The sequence below is a fragment of the Vicugna pacos genome, chromosome X (assembly GCF_048564905.1).
Source record: "Vicugna pacos chromosome X, VicPac4, whole genome shotgun sequence".
In the NCBI taxonomy this organism is placed as follows: domain Eukaryota; kingdom Metazoa; phylum Chordata; class Mammalia; order Artiodactyla; family Camelidae; genus Vicugna; species Vicugna pacos.
Window position 1 is genome coordinate 55,120,821 of NC_133023.1, and position 22,970 is coordinate 55,143,790.

At 38.4% G+C, this 22,970-nt stretch overlaps 1 protein-coding gene across 6 annotated transcripts in view; it reads left to right on the plus strand.

Annotated features, from left to right (window-relative positions):
• The window catches only part of TAF1 (TATA-box binding protein associated factor 1), a 64,149-nt gene that overhangs the window by 7,943 nt on the left and 33,236 nt on the right, over positions 1-22,970 (plus strand). For 5 of the 6 annotated variants that reach the window (XM_031675237.2, XM_015250694.3, XM_031675239.2 and 2 more), the window contains exons 8-28: positions 175-382; positions 1,617-1,793; positions 2,141-2,268; positions 2,366-2,473; positions 2,591-2,764; positions 3,236-3,409; positions 3,642-3,746; positions 5,630-5,830; positions 5,997-6,138; positions 6,522-6,652; positions 7,298-7,378; positions 11,976-12,125; positions 12,301-12,420; positions 12,715-12,890; positions 13,732-13,910; positions 15,356-15,569; positions 16,094-16,259; positions 17,398-17,609; positions 20,232-20,340; positions 20,551-20,649; positions 20,945-21,122. In XM_031675237.2, coding sequence (XP_031531097.1) covers positions 175-382; positions 1,617-1,793; positions 2,141-2,268; positions 2,366-2,473; positions 2,591-2,764; positions 3,236-3,409; positions 3,642-3,746; positions 5,630-5,830; positions 5,997-6,138; positions 6,522-6,652; positions 7,298-7,378; positions 11,976-12,125; positions 12,301-12,420; positions 12,715-12,890; positions 13,732-13,910; positions 15,356-15,569; positions 16,094-16,259; positions 17,398-17,609; positions 20,232-20,340; positions 20,551-20,649; positions 20,945-21,122 — 3,232 coding nt within the window. The remainder of the gene's footprint in view (positions 1-174; positions 383-1,616; positions 1,794-2,140; positions 2,269-2,365; positions 2,474-2,590; positions 2,765-3,235; positions 3,410-3,641; positions 3,747-5,629; positions 5,831-5,996; positions 6,139-6,521; positions 6,653-7,297; positions 7,379-11,975; positions 12,126-12,300; positions 12,421-12,714; positions 12,891-13,731; positions 13,911-15,355; positions 15,570-16,093; positions 16,260-17,397; positions 17,610-20,231; positions 20,341-20,550; positions 20,650-20,944; positions 21,123-22,970) is intronic. The other variant, XM_031675238.2, reaches the window with a different exon arrangement.

The following is a 22,970-nucleotide window of genomic DNA, read 5'->3' on the forward strand; positions in this document are numbered from 1 at the left end:
TTTGTGAAATGAGTGCTGCGCCAGACTAGGAGTGGGAAGAAGCAGATATTCCTTCATTATCAGGTTCTTCTCTCAAGTCAGGGACCACATTTGATGTATCTGATGTGAAATTCGGAGTGGGAACTTTGATGAGCGACCATTCAGGGATTTGTTGTACCTCCCCTACTTCTACAGGACTGCAGGAAACTTGAGGAAAGCAATGGCACTGATCTTCTGGCTGATGAAAACTTCCTGATGGTGACACAGCTGCACTGGGAGGATGATATCATCTGGGATGGGGAGGATGTCAAACACAAAGGAACAAAACCTCAGCGTGCAAGCCTGGCGGGCTGGCTTCCTTCCAGCATGACTAGGAATGCCATGGCTTACAATGTTCAGCAAGGTATGCATCTCTGCCCGCTGTGTCCAACACACTGTCCTTCATCTCAGTCATCTTAAGTGGGCTGAGCTGCAATTTTTGCTGCTGCTGAGGGACAGTGAGGTGTTTTGGATCTGAGCCCCGATTCTAGTCCATAATGATTTTTTTACACTGTTAATGAGCTAGAATGGACTCTGATTTCTCATTAGAAAAATGTGGAAACTACTTTGAAGTTAAACATCTTTCTGAACAACGCTTTTATCTTTATAGTCTACTTTTGTTTCCAAAGGCCCTTTGTCACTATCATTCTGAATTTGCTTTTTCCCTCCTTAAATACACATGCACATACGCAAAAGATCTGATATGCTTAATGTAGAAAACTTTAAAAATATAGTGTCAAAAATCACTGGTAATCCTACTGTGTAGGATTATTATTATTATTAACTTTGTGGTATATTTTGCTTTGAGTTTTCTTGTCTTTTGTGTGTCTGTAGTTGAGCTCATTCCTATAGATACAGTTTTATATGTTGTGCTTTTCACTTAACATAATATTCTGTCATTTAAAGTTCTTCATAAAAAACATTTAATGGCATGAGAAACTCATTTTAAATGGGGAAAAAACAGATACGAGGTGGCATATTTCATTACCCTGATTGGGTAAATGAAAAAAAAAGCACGCTGTATAAACAGAAAGCTTACTATAAAAAGGAGCTATACTTTTATGGGGTTCACAGTGGTTCTTTCTGGCTTGTAAGGTCACAGCAGCTTCAGTTTTCTTCTTTTTATACCTTTTCTGTATTTTCCAAATTTTCTTGAATTACTCTGGATTACTTTTATAATTCAGAGGTCAAGACAACCAAATATCCAAGAGATTTTGTTTCTTCTTCCTTCCATTCTATTTAAGCACTTTATTGGTTACATAGTAGTCTTACATGAATGTTTTCATAATTTACCAGTAATTATTGTATTTTTAATATATTTTACTACTAGAGTTTATTGTTAGCATATTTTTATATCATTTAGTGTCATAATTTATTTAATCAGCCCCTTATTAAACATTTGGCCATTGAAATTTTGACTTTTTTAAAATACTGCAATGAATATTTTGTCTGTAACATCTTTTAAAAGTGAGAAATACACTGTATCCACTGTGTTCCTAAGTAGCAACATAAGTAAGTACTAATATTTACTCCTTTTCCCTTTGCTAGATAGAAGGGGGCATAAATGTTTTGTTACTGTTTCCTCATGTTTTGACTAGGTTTTGTAGCAACCCTGGATGATGACAAGCCTTGGTACTCCATTTTTCCCATTGACAATGAGGAGCTGGTATATGGACGCTGGGAAGACAATATCATTTGGGATGCTCAGGCCATGCCGCGGCTCTTGGAGCCTCCTGTTTTGACACTTGATCCCAATGATGAGAACCTCATTTTGGGTATGGTACTGGCGGGGCCGGTGTTCCTTCTCTGTAATTGACATCTTACTGCTAATGTCAGGGGGCAGAAGAAAATCAGAAAGGCTGGGAAGTTCAAGAGTAGGTGCTTCTAGATAGCAGTTTGAGACAGCAAAGTCTCTAGTAGTTGTGTATTGTTTAGGGAAAACTCAAATGTGGGAATGTACCTTAGAGGTGTCTGGAGTGTAGTGGGTTTGGTTGGAGTTAATCATGGGCTAGAAGTGGTCTGGGGAGGGATGAGAAATCTGGTTAGGAACTGCAAAGGTATCCATAGGAAAGGTGATTCTTCAGGGATAACAACTCCAGGGTGACTTTTGTTTCATCCTCAGAAATTCCTGATGAGAAAGAAGAGGCTACTTCTAACTCCCCCTCCAAAGAGAGTAAGAAGGAATCATCCCTGAAGAAGAGTCGAATTCTCTTAGGGAAAACAGGAGTCATCAAGGAGGAGCCACAGCAGGTCTGTGAGGGGAAAAGGGACTTGGTGTTTGGAAGAACAAAGAAAGGTAATGGAGAAGGGTAGTCTAACTAAGGTTTATTTGATTACCTATCATTAGAACATGTCTCAGCCAGAAGTGAAAGACCCATGGAATCTCTCCAATGATGAATATTACTACCCTAAGCAACAAGGTCTTCGAGGCACCTTTGGAGGAAATATTATCCAGGTAAAAGTTGCATTTTTTTCTGTGCTGGATGAGAACCACTGATTTGTTCTGGTGGAGGATATGGGTAAATCTTGCCTAGGCTGGAGTTTAATATGACCCCTTGTATTTCTGTCTTAGCACTCAATTCCTGCTGTGGAATTACGGCAGCCCTTCTTTCCCACCCACATGGGGCCCATCAAACTCCGGCAGTTCCATCGCCCACCTCTAAAGAAGTACTCTTTTGGGGCACTGTCTCAGCCAGGTCCCCACTCAGTCCAGCCCTTGCTAAAGCACATCAAGAAGAAGGCTAAGGTATGATTTGAATGTTGGTGAGGGGGAAAAAAACCCGACAGCTGTAAAGACATTGGGAGTACAAATGGAGAGAAGTGGACTGGATACTAGATAATATTAGGGAATTATTTATTTTCTTAGATGTGATAGAATGTTACTGTGGTTATTTAGGAAAATGTCCTTATTCTTAGGAGATGCACGTGAAAATATGGTGAAGTGTTATGATAATTGCAACTTTCAAAAATGGCTTTCAGCCAGATCTACCGAGAGATAGTTATACATAAAACAAATATGGCAAAATATAAACAATTATAGCTAGGTGGTGGGATAATAAGTGTTCGTGGTTTTGTTTTTACTATATGTTTGAAAAATTTTGCAATGAATTGAAAAAAAAAGACAAGTAAAAGTTTTTGATGTCTGAGTGAACAACATCAATTGTGTATAATTACTGTTCTGTCAGTAGCTGCACTGTATTCTCTTTGTTCTCGGCAGATGAGAGAACAAGAGAGGCAAGCTTCAGGTGGTGGAGAGATGTTTTTTATGCGTACACCTCAGGACCTCACAGGCAAAGATGGAGATCTTATTCTTGCAGAATATAGTGAGGAAAATGGACCATTAATGATGCAGGTTGGCATGGCAACCAAGATAAAAAACTATTATAAGCGGGTGAGTCTCTGCTCAGAAAATCTTTGTTTTTAATATAACTATAGTTAAATGTCCAGCGATCATCTGTGAACATGTATTTCGTCTTTTTTATACTGTATATTTATTGGGAGAAAGGAATGGTATCTTTGTTGCAGTTAGTAGTATAAGTAGAATGCTATGTTCATGGGATATTTTATGTGAACTTAGTGATTATATTCTGTGATAGTAACTGGGTCTGTTGCATTCCTTACAGAAACCAGGAAAGGATCCCGGAGCCCCAGATTGTAAATATGGAGAGACTGTTTACTGCCATACATCTCCTTTCCTTGGCTCTCTCCATCCTGGCCAGTTACTGCAGGTGAGGAATTCTTTCCTGATGTAACTGTTTCTTAAGGAAATTGACAGATGAGGAGCTAGTCAGCCCAGAAAGGACTGATTCTAGTCGATTGAGATGTTATTTGTACATCAACAGTGGGAAAGAGCAGTATGATTTTAATCCAAAACTTTCTTTGCATCTTTTATTAAAACTGGTTCCTAATTATGTTATTCAATAAGCTGAATTTGAAATTGTTTTTGAAAATATGCAGTGGTAAGAAGTCCAGAAACATCTGGGTGGCATAGGAAAGTCAACCTGGAATTAATAATGTATGAGAATTAAAAATTTATGAATGTTTAATTTGTATGTGTAAAATTGGTGTGTTTTGATTATATTAGTTATGGTCATTTTGAGTATTGAACCACACCTGAACTGGGCCATTTACCGTCCCCAGCCATAGTGAAATGTTTTTTCCCCCTCTTTGTTCTGATGGGTGTAGAGATGCCCTCTGGTAACCTAGCTTCTACATATTTTGTCATGGGAAAGTAGAGAGATTTACAAATGATATGAAGAAATCCTTAGCACTCTCCTGCCTTGTTTCCCCCCCACTGCCATTTCTCTTGGCAATCTTAACCATTTTACCTGCTCTTGTACCTTGTTTATTCTGTTATTTCTATTGCTTATTCTCCTAAAGCATTCACAAATCACTTTTTTTTCTTTATCTTTTGCATCTCTAGTCCATTTCCCACCAGGTTTTGAGTATTGCCTTTATACTGTTCCTGACATCCCTTTCTCTGCAACTTTCTGTTGAGATTTTCTGCCAATCTATCCCGTTCTTTCATGGCTACATCTGTAGTCTGTCTGTTAGTGACCCTTTTTCATCTTCCCCTGTAACTCTTTTTCACATTTAGAATTTTCTTTCCCCACCTATGTACTGAAGGTCTTCCCTCTTTCTGTCTACTTTTCAGATTTTTCGAGAGGTCTTTCCTTAGAATCACAGGTTCTTGTGACAGTTGATCTCCACCTGGCTACTACTTAACATGTTGATTGCCCACTGTGGATCAGGTCTGTTTCCTGCAGGGCCTAGATTCACACTTCACAGCAGTGTGACACACTAGCAATATACGTGCTTATAATTAATCTGCTTGTATTTCCAGTATAATTGGAACTGTTTTAAAAAAATTTCTTTTCTTGATTCCAATTTTCAACCTCTTTACAGTTTTATTTCTTCTTAAGATGTCATTATTCTGCACGGAGTAAATTCGGAATAAATTCTACATAATTGGATGAAGGAAAGGGTCACCCATATCTGGGTGACAGGGGCCCTGAGGAAACTGTCACCCAGATTTGGGTGATGTGGCAATCAACATGTTAAACAAGCTCAAATGTTTTTGTCCTGCATGTTTAGTCTGTCTTCTTTAGCACACTTTCTAATTCATTGTTTTTTTTTAAATTAATTTAACAAATGCTTTGATCTCACATATTATGTCCAGGGCTATGCTGGGGTCTAGGGTAATAATATATAGTACTTGTTAGTCTATAAAGTGATTTTCACATGTAACCTTAATAGCAATCCTGTGAGGTATAGGCATTTTAAGTATCTCATTTTGTAGATAAGGAGAATTAAGCTCATAAATATTAAATAATTTATGTGATATCATACAGTGAGTAGCAGAGTTAATATCATTAGAATCCAAATCCAGTAGATTCCCCACTACCAACTCTTAAAGGTAGCCAGTGGGTGAAAAATTATCTAATCCCATTTGATGTTCTGTATTACAATTTGTTTATATTACTCGATAGACCTTAGATGGCATAATGGGGATAGAGAACAAACTAGCTTGGTTTCCCTTCCTTATTCCTTCCTTAGACTACATTTCTAAGGGCTTCTCTGTATATAACTTCGGTGTTTTTATTTTTGTTAGGCATTTGAGAACAACCTTTTTCGTGCCCCAATTTATCTTCATAAGATGCCAGAAACTGACTTCCTTATCATTCGCACCAGACAAGGTTACTATATTCGAGAATTAGTGGATATTTTTGTGGTTGGCCAGCAGTGCCCCTTGTTTGAAGTTCCTGGGCCCAACTCCAAAAGGGCCAATACACATATCCGAGACTTTCTCCAGGTAAGAAGGAGAGGATAGGGAGGGCATCTGGATGTACATAAAAGGATATGTGGATTTCGGGGCACATCAGGGAAGATGAAAACACATAGGGACTTAGCAGGGGAAGGGGCCCTGGTAAGGGCCTTTATCCTAATTTTGCCAAATAAAAATTTGGTTTGTTGGGCAGGTTTTTATTTACCGCCTGTTCTGGAAGAGTAAAGATCGGCCTCGGCGGATCCGAATGGAAGATATAAAAAAAGCCTTTCCTTCCCACTCAGAGAGCAGCATCCGGAAGAGGCTAAAGCTCTGCGCTGACTTCAAACGCACAGGTCATCAATTGTGACTGATTATTTGTGCTCTCTGCGTCTTTCCAGGAAAGAATTAGGGCTTCCAGTTAAAGGATAAGCATACAACTGATAGAAAAAAAATTGTAGTCATCAAAAGGAGGTAAAAATCTTCTAATTACGGAGGCTCTGATTGCTATTTAATGTTGTCTGTCAGGAAATTCAGTATGACTGTTGGATGTCTTATATGAGATGTAAGAAATCCAGCAGCAGGGATTTTCTAGACTGGACAGTCAGCCTAACTGTGGCTAGCTAGGCCTGGTACCGTCTAGAACATTGCCTGCTTTAATCTTGGTTTGCTATCCCTGATGCTGTCAGTGAAAGGGCTTTGGCATTCAGAACGGTCTCATTCTCTCTATCTTTTCTAGGCATGGACTCAAACTGGTGGGTGCTGAAGTCTGATTTTCGTTTACCAACTGAAGAGGAGATCAGAGCTATGGTGTCTCCAGAGCAGTGCTGTGCTTATTATAGCATGATAGCTGCAGAGCAGCGACTGAAGGTGAACACCTTCCTCTTAGGCACTGCCTGTGCCTGTGGGTCTTTTCAGGGAGATGAGGGTGAAGACTATTCTCACTGGCATAGAAATGATGGTTACTAGATCATTACCAATTATTTAATAATTCAAACGGCGTGAGGTACTCTGTATATCAGCTCTAGGGTAAGCCACAGTGTCGCTCAATACCAGTGGGAAGGCTTAATGAGGGACTTAGGGTATATTATCTTGCTTTGAAAATGGTGGCTCATTCATTCAGATGATGAGTTTAATTTCTGTTCTTTACAAGACATGTGTGTAAGCAGGGAAAGTACTTCTCAGTTGTTTTCCACAGCCTTCCAGGTAGAGAGCTGGGCGTGTTGTTTAGAGAAGCACTATATCCTTATCAGGCAAAAATAGGAAAGATCTAGCTGGGATGGGATAGCACAACTCTGTACCACTGAGTTAATGAGCATCTCTATTCGGCTTCTTTATGGGCCTTAACGCCACATATATCAGCCTAAGGATGCAGAATGGTGATAGATATACCTAAGACTTAACAGAATTTATTCTCTATGCAAAATGTGCTTTGATGTTCTGTACTTGGTATTCAGTGAAACTTGTGCTTTCCAATTTATTGATTGATTTATATGTGGATTTGTCCCCTTCCAGGATGCTGGCTATGGTGAGAAGTCCTTTTTTGCTCCAGAAGAGGAAAATGAGGAAGATTTCCAGATGAAGATTGATGATGAGGTAAGGCTTTATGCTAATCGTTATTAGTACATCCCATTTATCCTTTTTTTGAAAAAAAAAAATCTCTATTGAGATGATTGACATAAAACAAATGGCACATCATTAAAAGTGTACTATTTGGTATGTTTTGATGTCTGTTTATACCTGTGAAATTATTGTGACATGATAGTGTACCTGTCACCCCAACAAGTTTCTTTGTGCCCCTTTGAAATCCCTTTTTCCTGTCTCCTTCCTTCTGTCCACCCTCCCTCTCCCCTGACAACCACTGATCTGCTTTCTGTCGCTATAGATTAGTTTGCAGTTTTTAGAATTTTAGATACATAGTATAATATAATTACATATACTGTTTCTTTTTTCTAAAATTGTGGTAAAATACATATAACATAAAATTTACCAGCTTAATCTTTAAGTTTATATAGTCAGTAGTGTTAAGTACCTTCACATTGTTGCACAACCAATCCCTAGAACTCTTTGTCTTGCAAAACTGAAACTCTATTACCCATTAAGCAGTAATTCCCCATTTCTCCCTCCCCCAACCTCTGGCAACCACCATTATACTTTATGTCCCGATGAATTTTACTGCCCTAGGTACTTCACCTAAGTGGAATCATGCAGTATTGTTTTTATGTGACTAATTTATTTCATCTGGCATGATATTCTCAAGGTTCATTCATGTTGTAGCTTGTGTCAGAATTGCCTTCCTTTTTAGGACTGAGTAATATTCTGGGGTATATACATATACATAGCACAGAATATTATTTTGGTTGTCCATTTATTCGTTGATGGCCATTGACATTGTTTCTACCTCTTGGCTATTGTGAATAGTGCTGGCTATGAACATGAGTGTGCAAATATCTCTTCAAGAGCCTTCCTTCAATTCTTTGGCATATATACCCTGAAGTGGGATTACTGGATCATATGGTAGTTCTATTTAGCCTCCATACTGTTTTCCAAAGCAGGTGCACTGTTTTACATTTTTATTAATGGTGTATATGAGTTCCAATTTCCCCACACTTTTTTTTCAAATTAAGAAGTTGAATTTTTTTTTATTAAACTGTTTCTTATTTTCCTGTGAGGCTATCGCTTCACTGTATAAAAATAGTACCAGCAAACACAGTATATTGCAAAATTAAGATAGTATTGTTCTTCATCTGACACTGTACAACTAACCAGAACTTTACTCTACTGTCAGTTATTTCCAATGGGAAGATCATTAAGTATTTTGACCCAAATCCAGGGATGGATGTAACCAAGTTAAAATATTACCTAAGGCTTAAGATAACAACATTATGCTTGAATTGCATACTTTTTCTTTTTACATTTTTTATTGAGTTATAGTCATTTTACAATGTGAATTGCATACTTTTTATAACTAGTTTTACCACAGATAATTTCGGGAATTCTGAATATTATAACTGGAGCCTAGCCTAAAAATCATCAGTGAGAAAGATGCATAATGTTTATCCGAAGTGGTTAGGAAGTTAAGGGGTATTTTCTTCTAGTAACATTGTTGCAAGTAGTTTCTTTTGCTAAAAGCAGCTTCAGGCTGACTGCAGTAAACAACATCTCCCAAAGCTCCCTGTGCAAAGTTACTGATTCCCACTGTTCCAACACCGGTTTCTGTTGTCATCCATTCATGTTTGTGAATTTATGCACAGAGAGCAGAGCAGGACTGGTGGGCAGTGTCTGGGCCCACACGCTCCACACTGGTCGCAGTCCAGTTTCCCCACACTTTTGCCAGCTTTGTTATTTATTATTTTTTGATAGTAGCCATCTTAATGGGTATGAGGTGGTATCTCAGTATGGTTTTGATTTGCATTTCCTTTATGATTAGTATCTTTTCATGTGCACGTTGGCCATTTGTATGTCATATTTTGAGAAATGTCTGTTCAAGCCCTTTGCCTGTTTTTGAATTGGATTGTTTTGTTTTTTTTTGTGGTTGAGTTATAGGAGTTCTTTTTATATTCTGGATGTTAACAGCTTTTCAGATATACTGTGCAAATACTTTCTCCCATTCCGTTGGTTGCCATTTGCTCTTTTGTGTCCTTTGATGCAGAGTTTTATGTTTTGATGTAGTCCAGTTTATCTAATTTTGCTTCCATCACCTGTGCTTTTCATTCCATATCCAAGAAATCATTGCCAAATCCACTGTTGTGAAGCTTCCCCTCTGTTTTTCCTTCTAAGAGTTTTATATTTTTAGTTCTTATGTTTCAGTCTTTGATCCATTTTGAATTAATTTTTGTGTATGGTGTAAAGTAAAGGTCCAACTTCATTTTTCTGTATGTGGATATTCTTTTTTTCCCAGCATCATTTGTTGAAAGTATGTGTTCTCTCATCTGTGTTCTTCACTCTGTAATTATGTTGGGATTCATCCAGGTGGTTGTGCATATTGATAGCTTGTTCTTTTTATTGCTGCATAATAATTCCATAGTATGGATGTACCACAGTTTGTTTTATCACCTATTAAAGGACGTTTTGGTTGTTCCCAGTTATTGGCTTATTATGAATAAAGCTACTGTGAAAATCCATGTATAAATCTTTGTATGGACATACATTTCCTTTTTTTCTTGAGTAAACACCTAGAAGTGGAAGTGCTGGGTTGTATGGGAACTCTTTATTTTTGGAGTAACTGCCAGACTTTTCCACAGTGGCTGCATCATTTGCATTCCTACCAGCAGTGTATGAGGGTTCCTGTTTTCCACATCCTTGTCAGCACTTGTTATTTTCCAATTATTATTATTATTATTATTATTATTATTATTATTATTATTATGGCCCACCTATAGTGAGTGTGAAGTGGTCTGTTATTGTGGTTTTATTTTGCATTTCCCTGCTAAAGGTGTGGAGCATCTTCTTATGTGCTTATTTATCATCCAGTTATCTTCTTTGGTTGAGGGTCTGTTTATTTCTTTTGCCCATTTTTATTTTTAAATAGTTGCTTATTTTCTTACTGAATTTTGAGAGTTCTTTATGTATTTTAGGTCTGAGTCCTTTATCAGGTATGTGATTTACAAAGATTTTCTCCCAATCTGTGACTTGTCTTTTGTCTTAACAGCATCTTATGAAGAGCAGCAAATCCAACTTATAAAAATCTTCTCTGTTGCTTATAGTTTTGGTGTTATATCTAAGAAATTTTTATCTACCTCAGGGTCACAAAGGTTTTTCTCATATGTTTTCTTTTAAAGGTTTTATTGTTATAGAACTTATGTTTAGATCTGTTTTGAGTTAATTTTTATTTAGGGTACAAGGTGTAGATTAAGGTTCATTTTTTGGCATGTGAATGTCCAGTTATTCTAGCACCATTTATCAAAAAGTTAAGTAACCTTTTAAAGCAAAAATGTAAAACAAAAATTTGATCATACCACTCTCTTGCCCAAAGGCTTCCTTTGGGTTCTCATTGCTTTTAGGAAGAAGTCCTCAACATGATTTATGAGACTCTACATGATTTTGGTCTTGTAATGTAACTCTAACCTCCTTTTGTCTGTCACTGTCCATCTTATACTCTTAAGTTCCAGACATACTGAAGTTCATTCAGTTCCTTAAATTTCTTTTTGTTGCCATCTAGGATTTTGCATCTCTGTTCCCTCTGCCTAGAATATTTTCTCTCCACTCCTCTACCGTTTGACTCTTGCCGTTGCTCCTACCCTCTGTTCAGACTGGATCACCATTCTTTCCTTCTTTATGTACATATAGCACTCTTTACTTTCCTGTTGTGGCACTGGTCATACAGTACTGAATTTGGTTGGTTATTTTTCTCTCCCTCACTAACATAAGGTCCTTGAGAAAGTAGTGCCTAGCATGTGGTAGGTATTCAGTAAATATTTGGTAAATAAGTGAACAGTTGTAAATGAGGTGAGAAAGAGTGAGTAAAAAAAAGCATCATTGTACTGTTCTTTTGAGGTTGGAATGAACAATGAGTGGATATCTAAGAATTTCCAAAATTAAAGAGTCCGTTGAAAGGCCTTCAAGATTGAATCTTGAATAGGAAATTGACCACTCTCTAGCTAATCATGTATACTCTTGACTGGTCTGTTTGGACAAGCACATTTCCTCTGTCTTAATTGCCTGATTGTTTTATGGAGTCTGTGAACACTATTCAGGGTCCAGGAGGGGACAGGCCTTTTAGACCAAATCAGTGGCAGAGGTAAGATATACTTTGGTTTATTGCTACTGGGATTAGGACCAGTGCTTTGTAAAGCATGCTTATCATCTAATTGTGGGACTACCTAGGTCATTCTAAAGAAGGCATTTGAGCAATTGGACAAGCAAATGCGATCATCAATCTAACTTAACTCTTGAGCATCATGAGGGTGGGGGCAACACCATCTTTGAGAACTCTCAGTGAAACCCAAAGGATATGGGGCCAAAATTCCTTCTTACACCGACTGAGATCTTGACCTCTATTATCATAATTTAAGTACCATAGGAAAGAACAGCAGACTGAGTATTGGGCAGCTTTATGTAACTATTGATTTTTGTGGACAGTTTAAGAAAGCGTCAAGTTGGACATTTTGTAATTATCACTACCTTTTAAGTATAGTGAGACATAGAGCAAATGTTTCCCACCATCCTTAGAAAATTTTTGTCTATGCCTCAGGTTCGCACTGCTCCTTGGAACACCACAAGGGCCTTCATTGCTGCCATGAAGGGCAAGTGTCTCCTGGAGGTGACTGGGGTGGCAGATCCCACAGGGTGTGGTGAAGGATTCTCCTATGTGAAGATTCCAAATAAACCAACACAGCAGAAGGTGAGACTGTCTGAATTTTGAGAAGGTGAAAAATCAAGGGAGGAAGAACTAGAGGTTAAGGAGTGGAGATGAATGGGTGGGGATCTGGAAAGCAGTTGACAGGATGACTTAAATGCCTACTTAAGGAGTTCAACTTACTAGGATTCTTTCCTGTTTTGTTTTGTGTTTGAGGTAGGATGATAAAGAGCCTCAGCCAGTGAAGAAGACAGTGACAGGAACAGATGCAGACCTCCGTCGCCTTTCACTGAAAAATGCCAAGCAGCTTCTACGTAAATTTGGTGTTCCTGAGGAAGAGGTGGGTGTGGAAGAGGAAAACTTACAGGTTTCTAGGGACTTTGTACAAAGAGAGGGAAAAGCTTGGAGTCAGGTAGGTGTTAGGAACTGTCTGGAGAATTGTGTAGTATAGGTTATGGTAGACTGGATCTTAGATACTTTTTCAGGTGTTAGCTTTCCTAAAGCTTTCTGGGTGTTTTGGTTTGGGGGATTTTTTTGTTTTGTTTTTTTGGTCTAGCTTTCTAACCGTGTGCCCTGGTTTATCCTTTGAAATCCTTGAATGATTTGTGTATATGTGTGTGTGTCTCTCTTGTAGATTAAAAAGTTGTCCCGCTGGGAAGTGATTGATGTAGTACGCACAATGTCAACAGAACAGGCCCGCTCTGGAGAGGGGCCCATGAGTAAATTTGCCCGTGGATCGAGGTTTTCTGTGGCTGAGCATCAAGAGCGTTACAAAGAGGAATGTCAGCGCATCTTTGACCTGCAGAACAAGTGTGTTGTTTGAGTGCTGCAGAAAATCCAAGCTGGAAAGGGGTGGGGGGTCCCAGACACTATTTCACAGTGAAGAGAAGGTCACCTGATAATGTGACTAGGTGGTCAGGTATCTGTTCATAATACTGCTAGAGTACCGATTCACTTCAAAGCAACTTGGCAAAGGTTTTGAATGGCAAGAAGTGCTAGGTTCCATGGCAACTTCTGTAGCCTACTTGGGCCTGGCAGCCATTACAGTGGTGATAGGGGACAGTAGGGATTTTTTTTTTTGAAGGTTTAGTGGTGAGAGGATGGTAATGGCCTATTAAAAATGACCGGTGTGCTGATTTGTTTCTCATGCTTTTTCCAGGAATTCTGAAAGAATTGCTATACTATTTCCTATTTTGACTTTGCCTTGTTGACTAGATTTACAGGAAAACCTTGTAAAAGCTTTTCCGTTCAGGGCCCAGTGTCTTAGTGGATTTTGAATATTCCTTTTTCTTAAACATTTTTATTGATTTATAATCATTTTACAATGTTGTGTCAAATTCCAGTGTAGAGCACAATTTTTCAGTTATACATGAACATATATATATTCATTGTCATATTTTTTTCTCAAAGAGGAAATACCAATTCAACTACAAAGATAAGTTCAAAATGGCAATAAACATACATCTATCATTAATTACTGTAAATATTAATGGACTAAATGCTCCAGTCAAAAGACATAGAGTGAATATTCCTCTTTTAAGGTTGATTTTCTAATTTCCTATTCTCACCTAACCTAAAGCTGTATTTCTTCAGCTCTTTCTCCACTTTTGTGTTTTCCCTCCTTTCAATTTAGTGTTGTTTTTCTTTTTAGGGTTTTGTCATCAACCGAAGTCTTATCAACTGACACAGACAGCAGCTCAGCTGAAGACAGTGACTTTGAGGAAATGGGAAAGAACATCGAGAACATGTTGCAGAATAAGAAAACCAGCTCTCAGCTGTCACGCGAGCGGGAGGAGCAGGAGCGGAAGGAACTACAGCGGATGCTACTGGGTGAGGGTAGTGACTTCACAGACAGACAGACAAGAAAAAGAAAGATCGAAAAAGTGTAAATAACTGCACACTAATTACTGAGGTAAAGCTGGAGGCAGAAGAAGTAGGAGATGAGTGTAGAAAAGCCTACAGATGAGGTAGGGAGATTACTGCAAACTGGACTCTAGGTTTGTCTGTGGGGCACAGGTTGAAAAGATGCTGCCAATCTACTACTGCCTCTGTCTGTATCAGGCCTGGCCAGGCCAGGGCTGTCAGTGCTGTACATGAAGTGAGCTTTCTGAGCATTCATTCTAGAGGGTAAGAGTTTTTAATACAGAATCTGTGGATGCATTTGGGGGGTTGTTCATGAACCCCCTGAAATCATATGTAAAATTCTGTACAAATGTGCCTTTTCTGAGGAGAAGAGCCATGCCTTTCAGAAGATTCTCACAGGAGTCTTAGACACTAAAAAGTTTAAAATCACTGACCCAAAATCGCTTAAGTTGAGGGCGAGGATGATAAAGGCCTGAACTGGTTTGGGATATGGTCACTGGGAATGAAAAGAGAAAAATCAAAGTGATCTTAAGATTTCACTTTGGGTTTGCTGGAGAGATGGTGGTACCGTTGATTAAAGTAGTGCATTTTAGAGAAAGAAGCAGGTTTAAGATAGAAAGTTACAATATGTGGAGTTTGAGGTTCCCATGACACTTCCCAGTATAGGTGTCAAGCAGACAGTTGAAAACTTGGGTGTAGATACTGAGAGAGAGGATAAAGGCTGAAGATGAAGGTTTAAATGACTCTTCTCATTCACAGTAGTCTTTCCTTTGTTTCTGCTCTGTAAAAGCTTTGTGTAATTTTGTTGTTCTGACTACTTTGTAAAGATGTGATAAAGCCTTTCCTCCAGTGTGGTCCTGGACCAGCAGTATCTATATCACATGGGAGCTTGGTAGAAATGCAGTATCTCAGGCCTCACCTCAAACCTACTGGATTAGAATCTGTATTTTAACAAGATCCTCAGATGATTCCTATTCATTCATATTAAAGTTTGAGAAACAAACTCTAGGCCTTAAGACTCTGAACTTGTTTCTGTGGTGCCATTTTTTCCCCTGGGTGCTTGGGTGCTTTCCTTTAATGTGATCTTCAACTACTTGCTGCTTGGACTTTCCTCTTGCGCTGTTGTTCAGAGGAATCAGAATACAGCTACTATTCTTCTGTTCCCTATGTAACAAACATGTAGTCTTTGAGATCCTTTCAGAACTTCCTGTACTTAGAAAAATTGGAGCATTGACAGTGTGGTCAAGTGAAGTCAGGAAGGGACAAATCAGTGTATTCTTAGGGCTGGTGGTGACTTTGATGCTTTCTGTAGAACCATAGTTTTGTGGCATGGTGAGCTTCAGGGTCTCTATTCAACCCCAAAGAAATGGCCATTTGGGGGGAATGTGTGGAAATCTTTTTCTGCCTTGCAGCAGCAGGCTCAGCAGCAGCAGGAAACAATCACAGAGATGATGACACAGCTTCTGTGACTAGCCTTAACTCTTCTGCCACTGGCCGTTGTCTGAAGATTTATCGCACATTTCGAGATGAGGAGGGGAAAGAGTATGTTCGCTGTGAGACTGTCCGAAAGCCAGCTGTCATTGATGCCTACGTGCGCATACGGACCACAAAAGATGAGGAGTTCATGTAAGTTTGACTCCCCACTCTCCAGTGTGATATGGGGATGGGTAATAATCATGAGGAAGGAGGGAAGAGGAGATGCTTGAGTTTTAATGATAGGATTCTGCACAGTTGTCTCTGGCAGTCTATGTTAATTGGAAACCATCTTGCCTTTAGAATTTTGAGTTTGTACAGAGTCGAAGCACAGGGAGAATTCCAAATTTGCTGCAAAGCAAAGGCACGTTTTCAGTTCCACCTGGGTCCTTCGCGTTTTCATGGGTTGGTAAAAATCTTAGGGACTCCTCTGGACTTGTTCTGACAGAGGTGCCTCTCTGCACATGGAAGGCTGATAAGTGGGGGAGATAAGAATGTCAGGTAGCCCCTTTATTTCAGTCTTGATGGATTATTTTATAATATAATATTCTTTTAATTGAAGTATAGTTGGTTTACAGTGTTGAATTACTTTAGTTCTGAGATGTTTAGATATCAGGATAGTCTCGTTGGTTTAAGTTTGCTTAATGGATCTGTGATTTTTTTTTCCCATTATTTAGTCGAAAATTTGCCCTTTTTGATGAACAGCATCGAGAAGAGATGCGAAAAGAGCGGCGGAGGATTCAGGAGCAACTGAGGAGGCTTAAACGGAACCAGGAAAAGGAGAAGCTTAAGGGTCCTCCTGAGAAGAAGCCCAAAAAAATGAAAGAACGTCCTGACCTAAAAGTAAGTATAATATGGTGTGATTGTAACTAACAAAGCAAAGGAAGAAACCTTACCTTTTCCATTAGCTTTGGCATCCTCCCTTGCTGGGAATGAGGACAGTTTTGTGAAAAACTAGTTTGAGTTGGTATGGCTACTTGGGTGTTACCAGTACTATTGGGATGGGTACTGACAACACCAGACCTAATCTCGTGCCATTGAGTGTCATTTTATACTTAATCCATTGGAAATATTTCCTATGAGTTAAGATAGGTGTGGTGGTTTTTTTTAATATGTACATATATGTATACACATACACATACACCTTGCTTTTAAATTGCACATATTAAAAGAAGCAACAGGAAAAAACATACAATACAGGTTGCTTTGCATAATTTAGGTAGGATTCCAAATATTACTGTGCAGTGTCACTCTAATGTGCACCACAAAATAAGGCAACTGTGGTACAGTGGAAAGAACCGTGGATTTGGAAACAGATCTGGGTTCAGGTTCTTGTTCTGCCATTTAGTAGCTCTGTGACCATAACCTCTCCAAACCTGTTCTCTCTTCTATAAAATGATACCTGTCTCACAGGTGTATTAAGAGATGTAATGTGCTGCTGAATGCAACCTTGGGCTTCCAATAGCCTTTCTCCTGCATATTTAATATTTTCATAGTTTACAACTTAAATTGAGAGTGGAAATACTCTCCCTTTCTTCTTCACTTGATTTTTTTTAATTGAAGTATAGTCGGTTTACAATGTTGTGTTAATTTTTGGTGTATAACATAGTGTTTCAGTTATACATATATATTCCTTTTCATATTCTTTTCCATTATAGGCTATTACAAAGTATTGAATACAGTTCCCTGTGCTACACAGTAGGACCTTGCTGTTTATCTGTTTTATATATAGTAGTTAGTATCTGCAACCTCACTTGATTTTTAAAGAAATGTTCAGTCTCTGGATTTTATTTTGTTTTTAATGTGTCATTTCCATACATGTACTTTTGTCCAGTGGCTTCTGGCTGAAAGGTGTATAATGATTCTATTGGAACAAAAGTTCTGGGCCTGCCTTTGTTTCTCTTCTACCTTCTACATATTTCTTAAAGCTAGCATGAAGCCTGCTTACCTCTGACATGTTGATACTTTTTTTTTTTTGCAGCTGAAATGTGGGGCTTGTGGTGCCATTGGGCACATGAGGACAAACAAATTCTGCCCTCTTTATTATCAAACAAATGCTCCACCTTCCAACCCTGTTGCCATGACAGAGGAGCAGGAGGAGGAATTGGAGAAGACGGTCATTCATAATGATAATGAAGAACTTATCAAGGTTGAGGGGACTAAGATTGTCTTGGGGAAACAACTAATTGAGAGGTAAGGGATAGCAGGCAAGAAGTGCCACAGGAGAGATCTATTGGAGGTTGGTGATATTGGTGGATAGCAGGGGTGAATGTGATGTGTTCTCTGAAGTGGAACTGAGGGCATAGGATTTTCCTCAGTAATTGTTGCTGGTAAAGAAAATTACAGTCTTGAAACATGTTCATTAGGCTCCACTACTTGCCGTTGGGCATGCTACCTAACTTTTCTGAGTCTCAACTTCCTTATTTACAAAATGAAATTACTCTTACCAAGGTAACTATGAAGATAAAATGAGGGAGACTATATAAAGCATATAGCACAGCACCTGGCTTATAGTAGATGCTCTTCTTGTCCTACTTCAGGCACTTGTAATATTTGTAAGTTCCCTAATTTCAGATGTTCTGATAACGGACCATCCAAAAAGATTAAGGAAACAAACTGCGCTTATACCTATCTCTTACCTTCAGAGAATTTAATAGATGATAATCAAGTAGAAAAGTTTTTAAATTAAAAAAGATTCTCCCCTGATTTTTTAGTTTGAAAATTGCACACTTACAGAAAAGCTGAAGGAAAAATACAGTATAGTATTGCTTTAAATTCACCAACTGTTAACATTTGTCACGTTTATTTCATCTTTATATATATATAACTTTTTTTTACTGAAACATTTGGAAATTGCTGGCATCATGGCATTTTACTCAGATTCTTTAGCACACATCACCTAAAAATAAGGACATAACAAATATGATCCTATTATGACATCTAAGAAAATTAACATTAATTCAGTAACATCTAGTATTCAGTCCTTATTCAAGTTTCTCCAGTTCTCCCAATGTCCTTTATTGCCTGCCCCCTCTCCATCCAATTCAGGATCCAATCCCAGTTCAAACATGAAGTATTTTGAGTCTGTCTTAATCTAGAACTGTCTTCCCCACCTTTTTTGTTTTTTATGATGCTGAATTTTTTGAAGAGTCCAGGCCAATTGTCTCATAAAATGTCTCACATTCTGGACTTATCTGTTTTCTCATTGATTGTATTCAGAGTAAATGTCTTTGGCAAGATTACTACATAGATGATATCATGTACTTAACTGCATCACATCAGGAAGCACATAATGTCAGGTTTTCATACTATTTTGATCGTCTTGTTAAAGTGCTAATCCCCAGATCCATCTATAATAAGGGTATACTTTTTCCTTTGTAATTAACACGTGGGTGAATATCCTATTCTCTAGCAATCTTTCTCTTAATAGTTTTAGCATCCATTGATGATCATTACCTAATTCAGTTATTACATTGGGGGTTGCTTAACAGTGGTTTTCTAATTCTAGCATCCTTTCTTCATTAACTGACATTCTGTAAAGAAGCGCTTCCCCTTCCTTTTTTGTTTGGGTATTATTGATTCTGAAAGTCTTTCTTTTGTACACTTAATGTATTACAATTCATTAGCATCATTATTAATTTTGATGCCCATATTGTCACAAATTGACCCCTTCAAGCCAGATCCTCTGTCCTTTTGAAATGATCCAATAAATTTTGAAAACTTCTTTGCTTTCTGGCATGAGATGTTCCAGCCTCTCCTTGAAATTTCCCTATTCCAGACCCCAAATTAGCCATTTCTTGAGGATTCCTGGTTCCTTTTATTGGGAGTAGTATTTAGAAACCAAGATCTAGGTGTTAGGTATGTTCATTGTCACTGAGATGTCATTGCTTCTAAGCTCTTAGTAGGTAGAACTAGGAAATATACCTGTATTGTAAATCACAACTTCATATCGATACCTCCAATTCAGACTGTATCTACAGATTCTTCTTCATCTTCTCTCATTTCATATTTGTATCCTTTCTCTGGTTCCCAACCTCAGTATATTTATTCATTTGCTCTGTTCTATGATTTGTACAAAATAGTTTGAGAATTACAATACCAATACTACTACCAACAACAAGCTCGTAAAGTAGATCCAGGGTGTTTTCTGTAATTTGTTGCCTTTGGATTATATCCACTGATGTTGTATAGTCAGTGAATATATGTAATTCAAATATATTTGAATTCTTTTTTGAGTGTGTGATTTTTTTTTGTCAATTCGATATGCAATTATATTTATTTGTTTCTGTTTCTGCTAGGATTTGAGGTTTTTCCCCCCCATCCTTGTTAATTTGTCAATATCTGAATAGTCATTATGTTTTGAAGCACATTTGAAGAGGAAAATTGTAGTATTTTGATCCCATATGATGGAAGGGAAGAAAGTGGATGAGCTTTTAATGATTGAGGGAATCTGAGAATATTTTTTCTTTTCAAATCAGTTTTTATTTTCTTCCTTGTTTCTACGTTGAATCTAGCCCTTTAACCTTAGGATAGAATGTTGGAGCTGGAAGGATTCTTGAAATTCCTTTAGTCTAGTTCCCTTATCTTCCAAATAGGAAACTGAGGTGAAGTTGTGGCTTGCCTAGTTCTTTATTAATTTGGTGATCCTATGAGACCTTGCCTGATCTGAGCCTTAAAATGTAGATGTCTGGCCTTTGGTTTGGCTTTTTCCTTCTAGGCTCATGCTCAGGTACTTTGGACTTTTTCATTGTAGTCGCTTTTTCTACGGGGACTAGAAATAGGGACTGCACGCTATGAAAGTGTTATTGATTGCAGTGCAGATGAGGTTCGCAGAAAGTCTCTGGTTCTCAAGTTCCCTAAGCAGCAACTTCCTCCCAAGAAGAAACGGCGAGTTGGAACCACTGTTCACTGTGACTATTTGAATGTGAGTATCTGCATTGTTGCTTTCTGACCAGATGGGGTTCTCATTGATTCCCCTAGCTCTCTAAGCTATGGCCCTGATACAGCCTCAGATTTTCCCTTTGGGCTTGCCCTGATAATTATGTGTACTGTTCACTACAAGATTTCCAAAATATATTTGTATTGTGGTTTTTTCTAATCTAAAGCAGCATTCTGATTTCATATTTCTCCTTAGAGACCTCATAAGTCCATCCACCGGCGCCGGACAGACCCCATGGTGACATTGTCATCCATCTTGGAGTCTATCATCAATGACATGAGAGATCTTCCAAATGTGAGTTCAGTGCATTCCGATCTATGGATGGCAAGGCCCTTTGTTCTGTCTGTGATTTCAGATAGAGGGCAGTAGATTATAGTCCTAGGAACCTGGAACTCCTAGCTCTATGGAATATAGTTTTTAATTTATTTTTTAATAGTTCAGTAGAGGATACAGTCAGACCTGCTCCATCTAGCAAGATTCCCTTGAGAACTGATGGCCAGGTAGAGACGGGTAAGATGTGAGAGTCTTCAGGCGTTGGTTCTGGCAAGTGTTCTTTGCTCATGGATGATTTCCACTCTTATTTGCACAGACATACCCTTTCCACACTCCAGTCAATGCAAAAGTTGTAAAAGACTACTACAAAATCATCACTCGGCCCATGGACTTACAGACACTCCGTGAAAATGTGCGTAAACGCCTCTACCCATCTCGGGAAGAGTTCAGAGAGCATTTGGAGCTAATTGTGAAAAATAGTGCAACCTACAATGGTAAGAATCATCTGTTCCTTGACTACAAAAGTCACCTTTCAGATCCTTACTTATCTCTTACTGGTCCTAAATTCAGACTAGATTGGACTGACTAAAAGGACCTACAATGTATTCGTGCATTTTGGGGTTATGAAAATCAGGTAATGTACATTTTAGTCATTTAATAGGTACTGCTGCTTTTTATTCCCACTTTTTATTGTAACCTCTGGAGAATTTGGAGTCTCTCTGTTGAAATGGAATGGGGAGTAGTGGGAGGAAGAAGTGGGCCTTGGTAAATAGAAGGGAGAGGCATTCATTGTGGATGAAACTCCCTGAAGAGTATGTGCTTGTGACTATATTTGCTACATGTAAATCTTTGATTTGGTCTACAGATCTGTCATAGGGGCTGTTATATGTCCACTTTGTGCAAAAGCTTGGAAAGACAAGGAGAAAGAAATTTGTTTTCTTTAAGAGGGCTAATAGTACAGCTTCTGCATATAGAGGATAAAGTTTTCTGGTTTCCAGTTGTATCCTTGAGCCCAGGTTCATGTGTAAGTGTAGGGATTAAGAGTACAGACAGAGTATGAGCTGTGGCTCTGCCACTTACTGAGTTACCTTAGACAACTTATTTAACCTCTCATAGCTTCTTCAGTTTTCTCATCTGTACACGTGGGACAATAGTAGTACCTAGATTTTAATACTTTTCACAAGCAGTCTATCTAGTCTCATCTCCAGTGACTGGCTCCCATACCTACTACAGATATAGACGCCTGCCACATTCAGCACTGTGTTTCACTAAATATCCTATGCCATGTCTTCATGCCTTTGCACAGTCTTTGCCCTTTGTGTGGAATGCCATTTATTCCCTTTCAGTGGTGAATTTCCATTCATATTTCCAGACCAACTCGTATTATCTCTTCATGAAGACTTAGTCAGATTGCCCCCAAATACCCATTTTTCAATCCTCTGTGACCCCCTAACATAAGTAAATCAAATTTTGTAGCTCTTATTCTATTATACATAATTATTTATGCATTATTTGTGACCACCTGGAGAGACTATTCATCTTTGCATTCTGAGGGCCTAGCAAAGTACCAGCTATATATAAGAGAAGAATAAATCTCTTAGGTCCAAATGTCATTCAAACTAGCAAGGATAAATGCTTAAACAAAAATCAGCTTGGAAGGGGAATGGGAAGCTAAGAGTTGACTTTGAAAATACAGAGCTTGAGATACCTGTGGGTCATTTAGGTGGTGGTGTTAGTAAAAATTTGGAAATCTAAGTTACGACTTTCTCCTTACATCCCTACGTAGGTCAATCTTCTTTCTTCCTCGTGCCCAAATGCTAATAATAGTACTATTACTGTCCATCTAGTTGGACAACCTAGAAATATTACTCATTGTTGATTCTACTCTCCCTCCCCTATGCTCATAGATCGCTAAGTGCCACAGATTGTAGCTTCTAAATTTGCTGGAACACATCCCCTTCCTTTTAGTCTTTGCTGCTACTATCTTAGTTGAGCCCTTGTCATGTCTTCTTTGACCTTTCACAGTAGCTTCCAGACTTTCTCTGTGCTGCTTGCTTTAATTCTTCATACTGTTGACAGGGTATTTTTTTTCTAATAGACAAATTTGAAAAATTACTCTCTAGCTTAAAATCTTCGGTACCTTTGTGTTTCCTGTGAGACCTTTGTGTTCCTCTCTGCCTTTCCAAGTTCTGTTTCCTGTTTCTCCTCCACACATACCTACCTGTAGTCCAGTTGTACCAACACATTTCACAACAGGAATCTTGTGAAATGTGCTGCTTCCTGTTTCCATGAATTTTCTTACTTATGTGTTTTTACACACTTTCTTCTCCCTCTGGAATGTT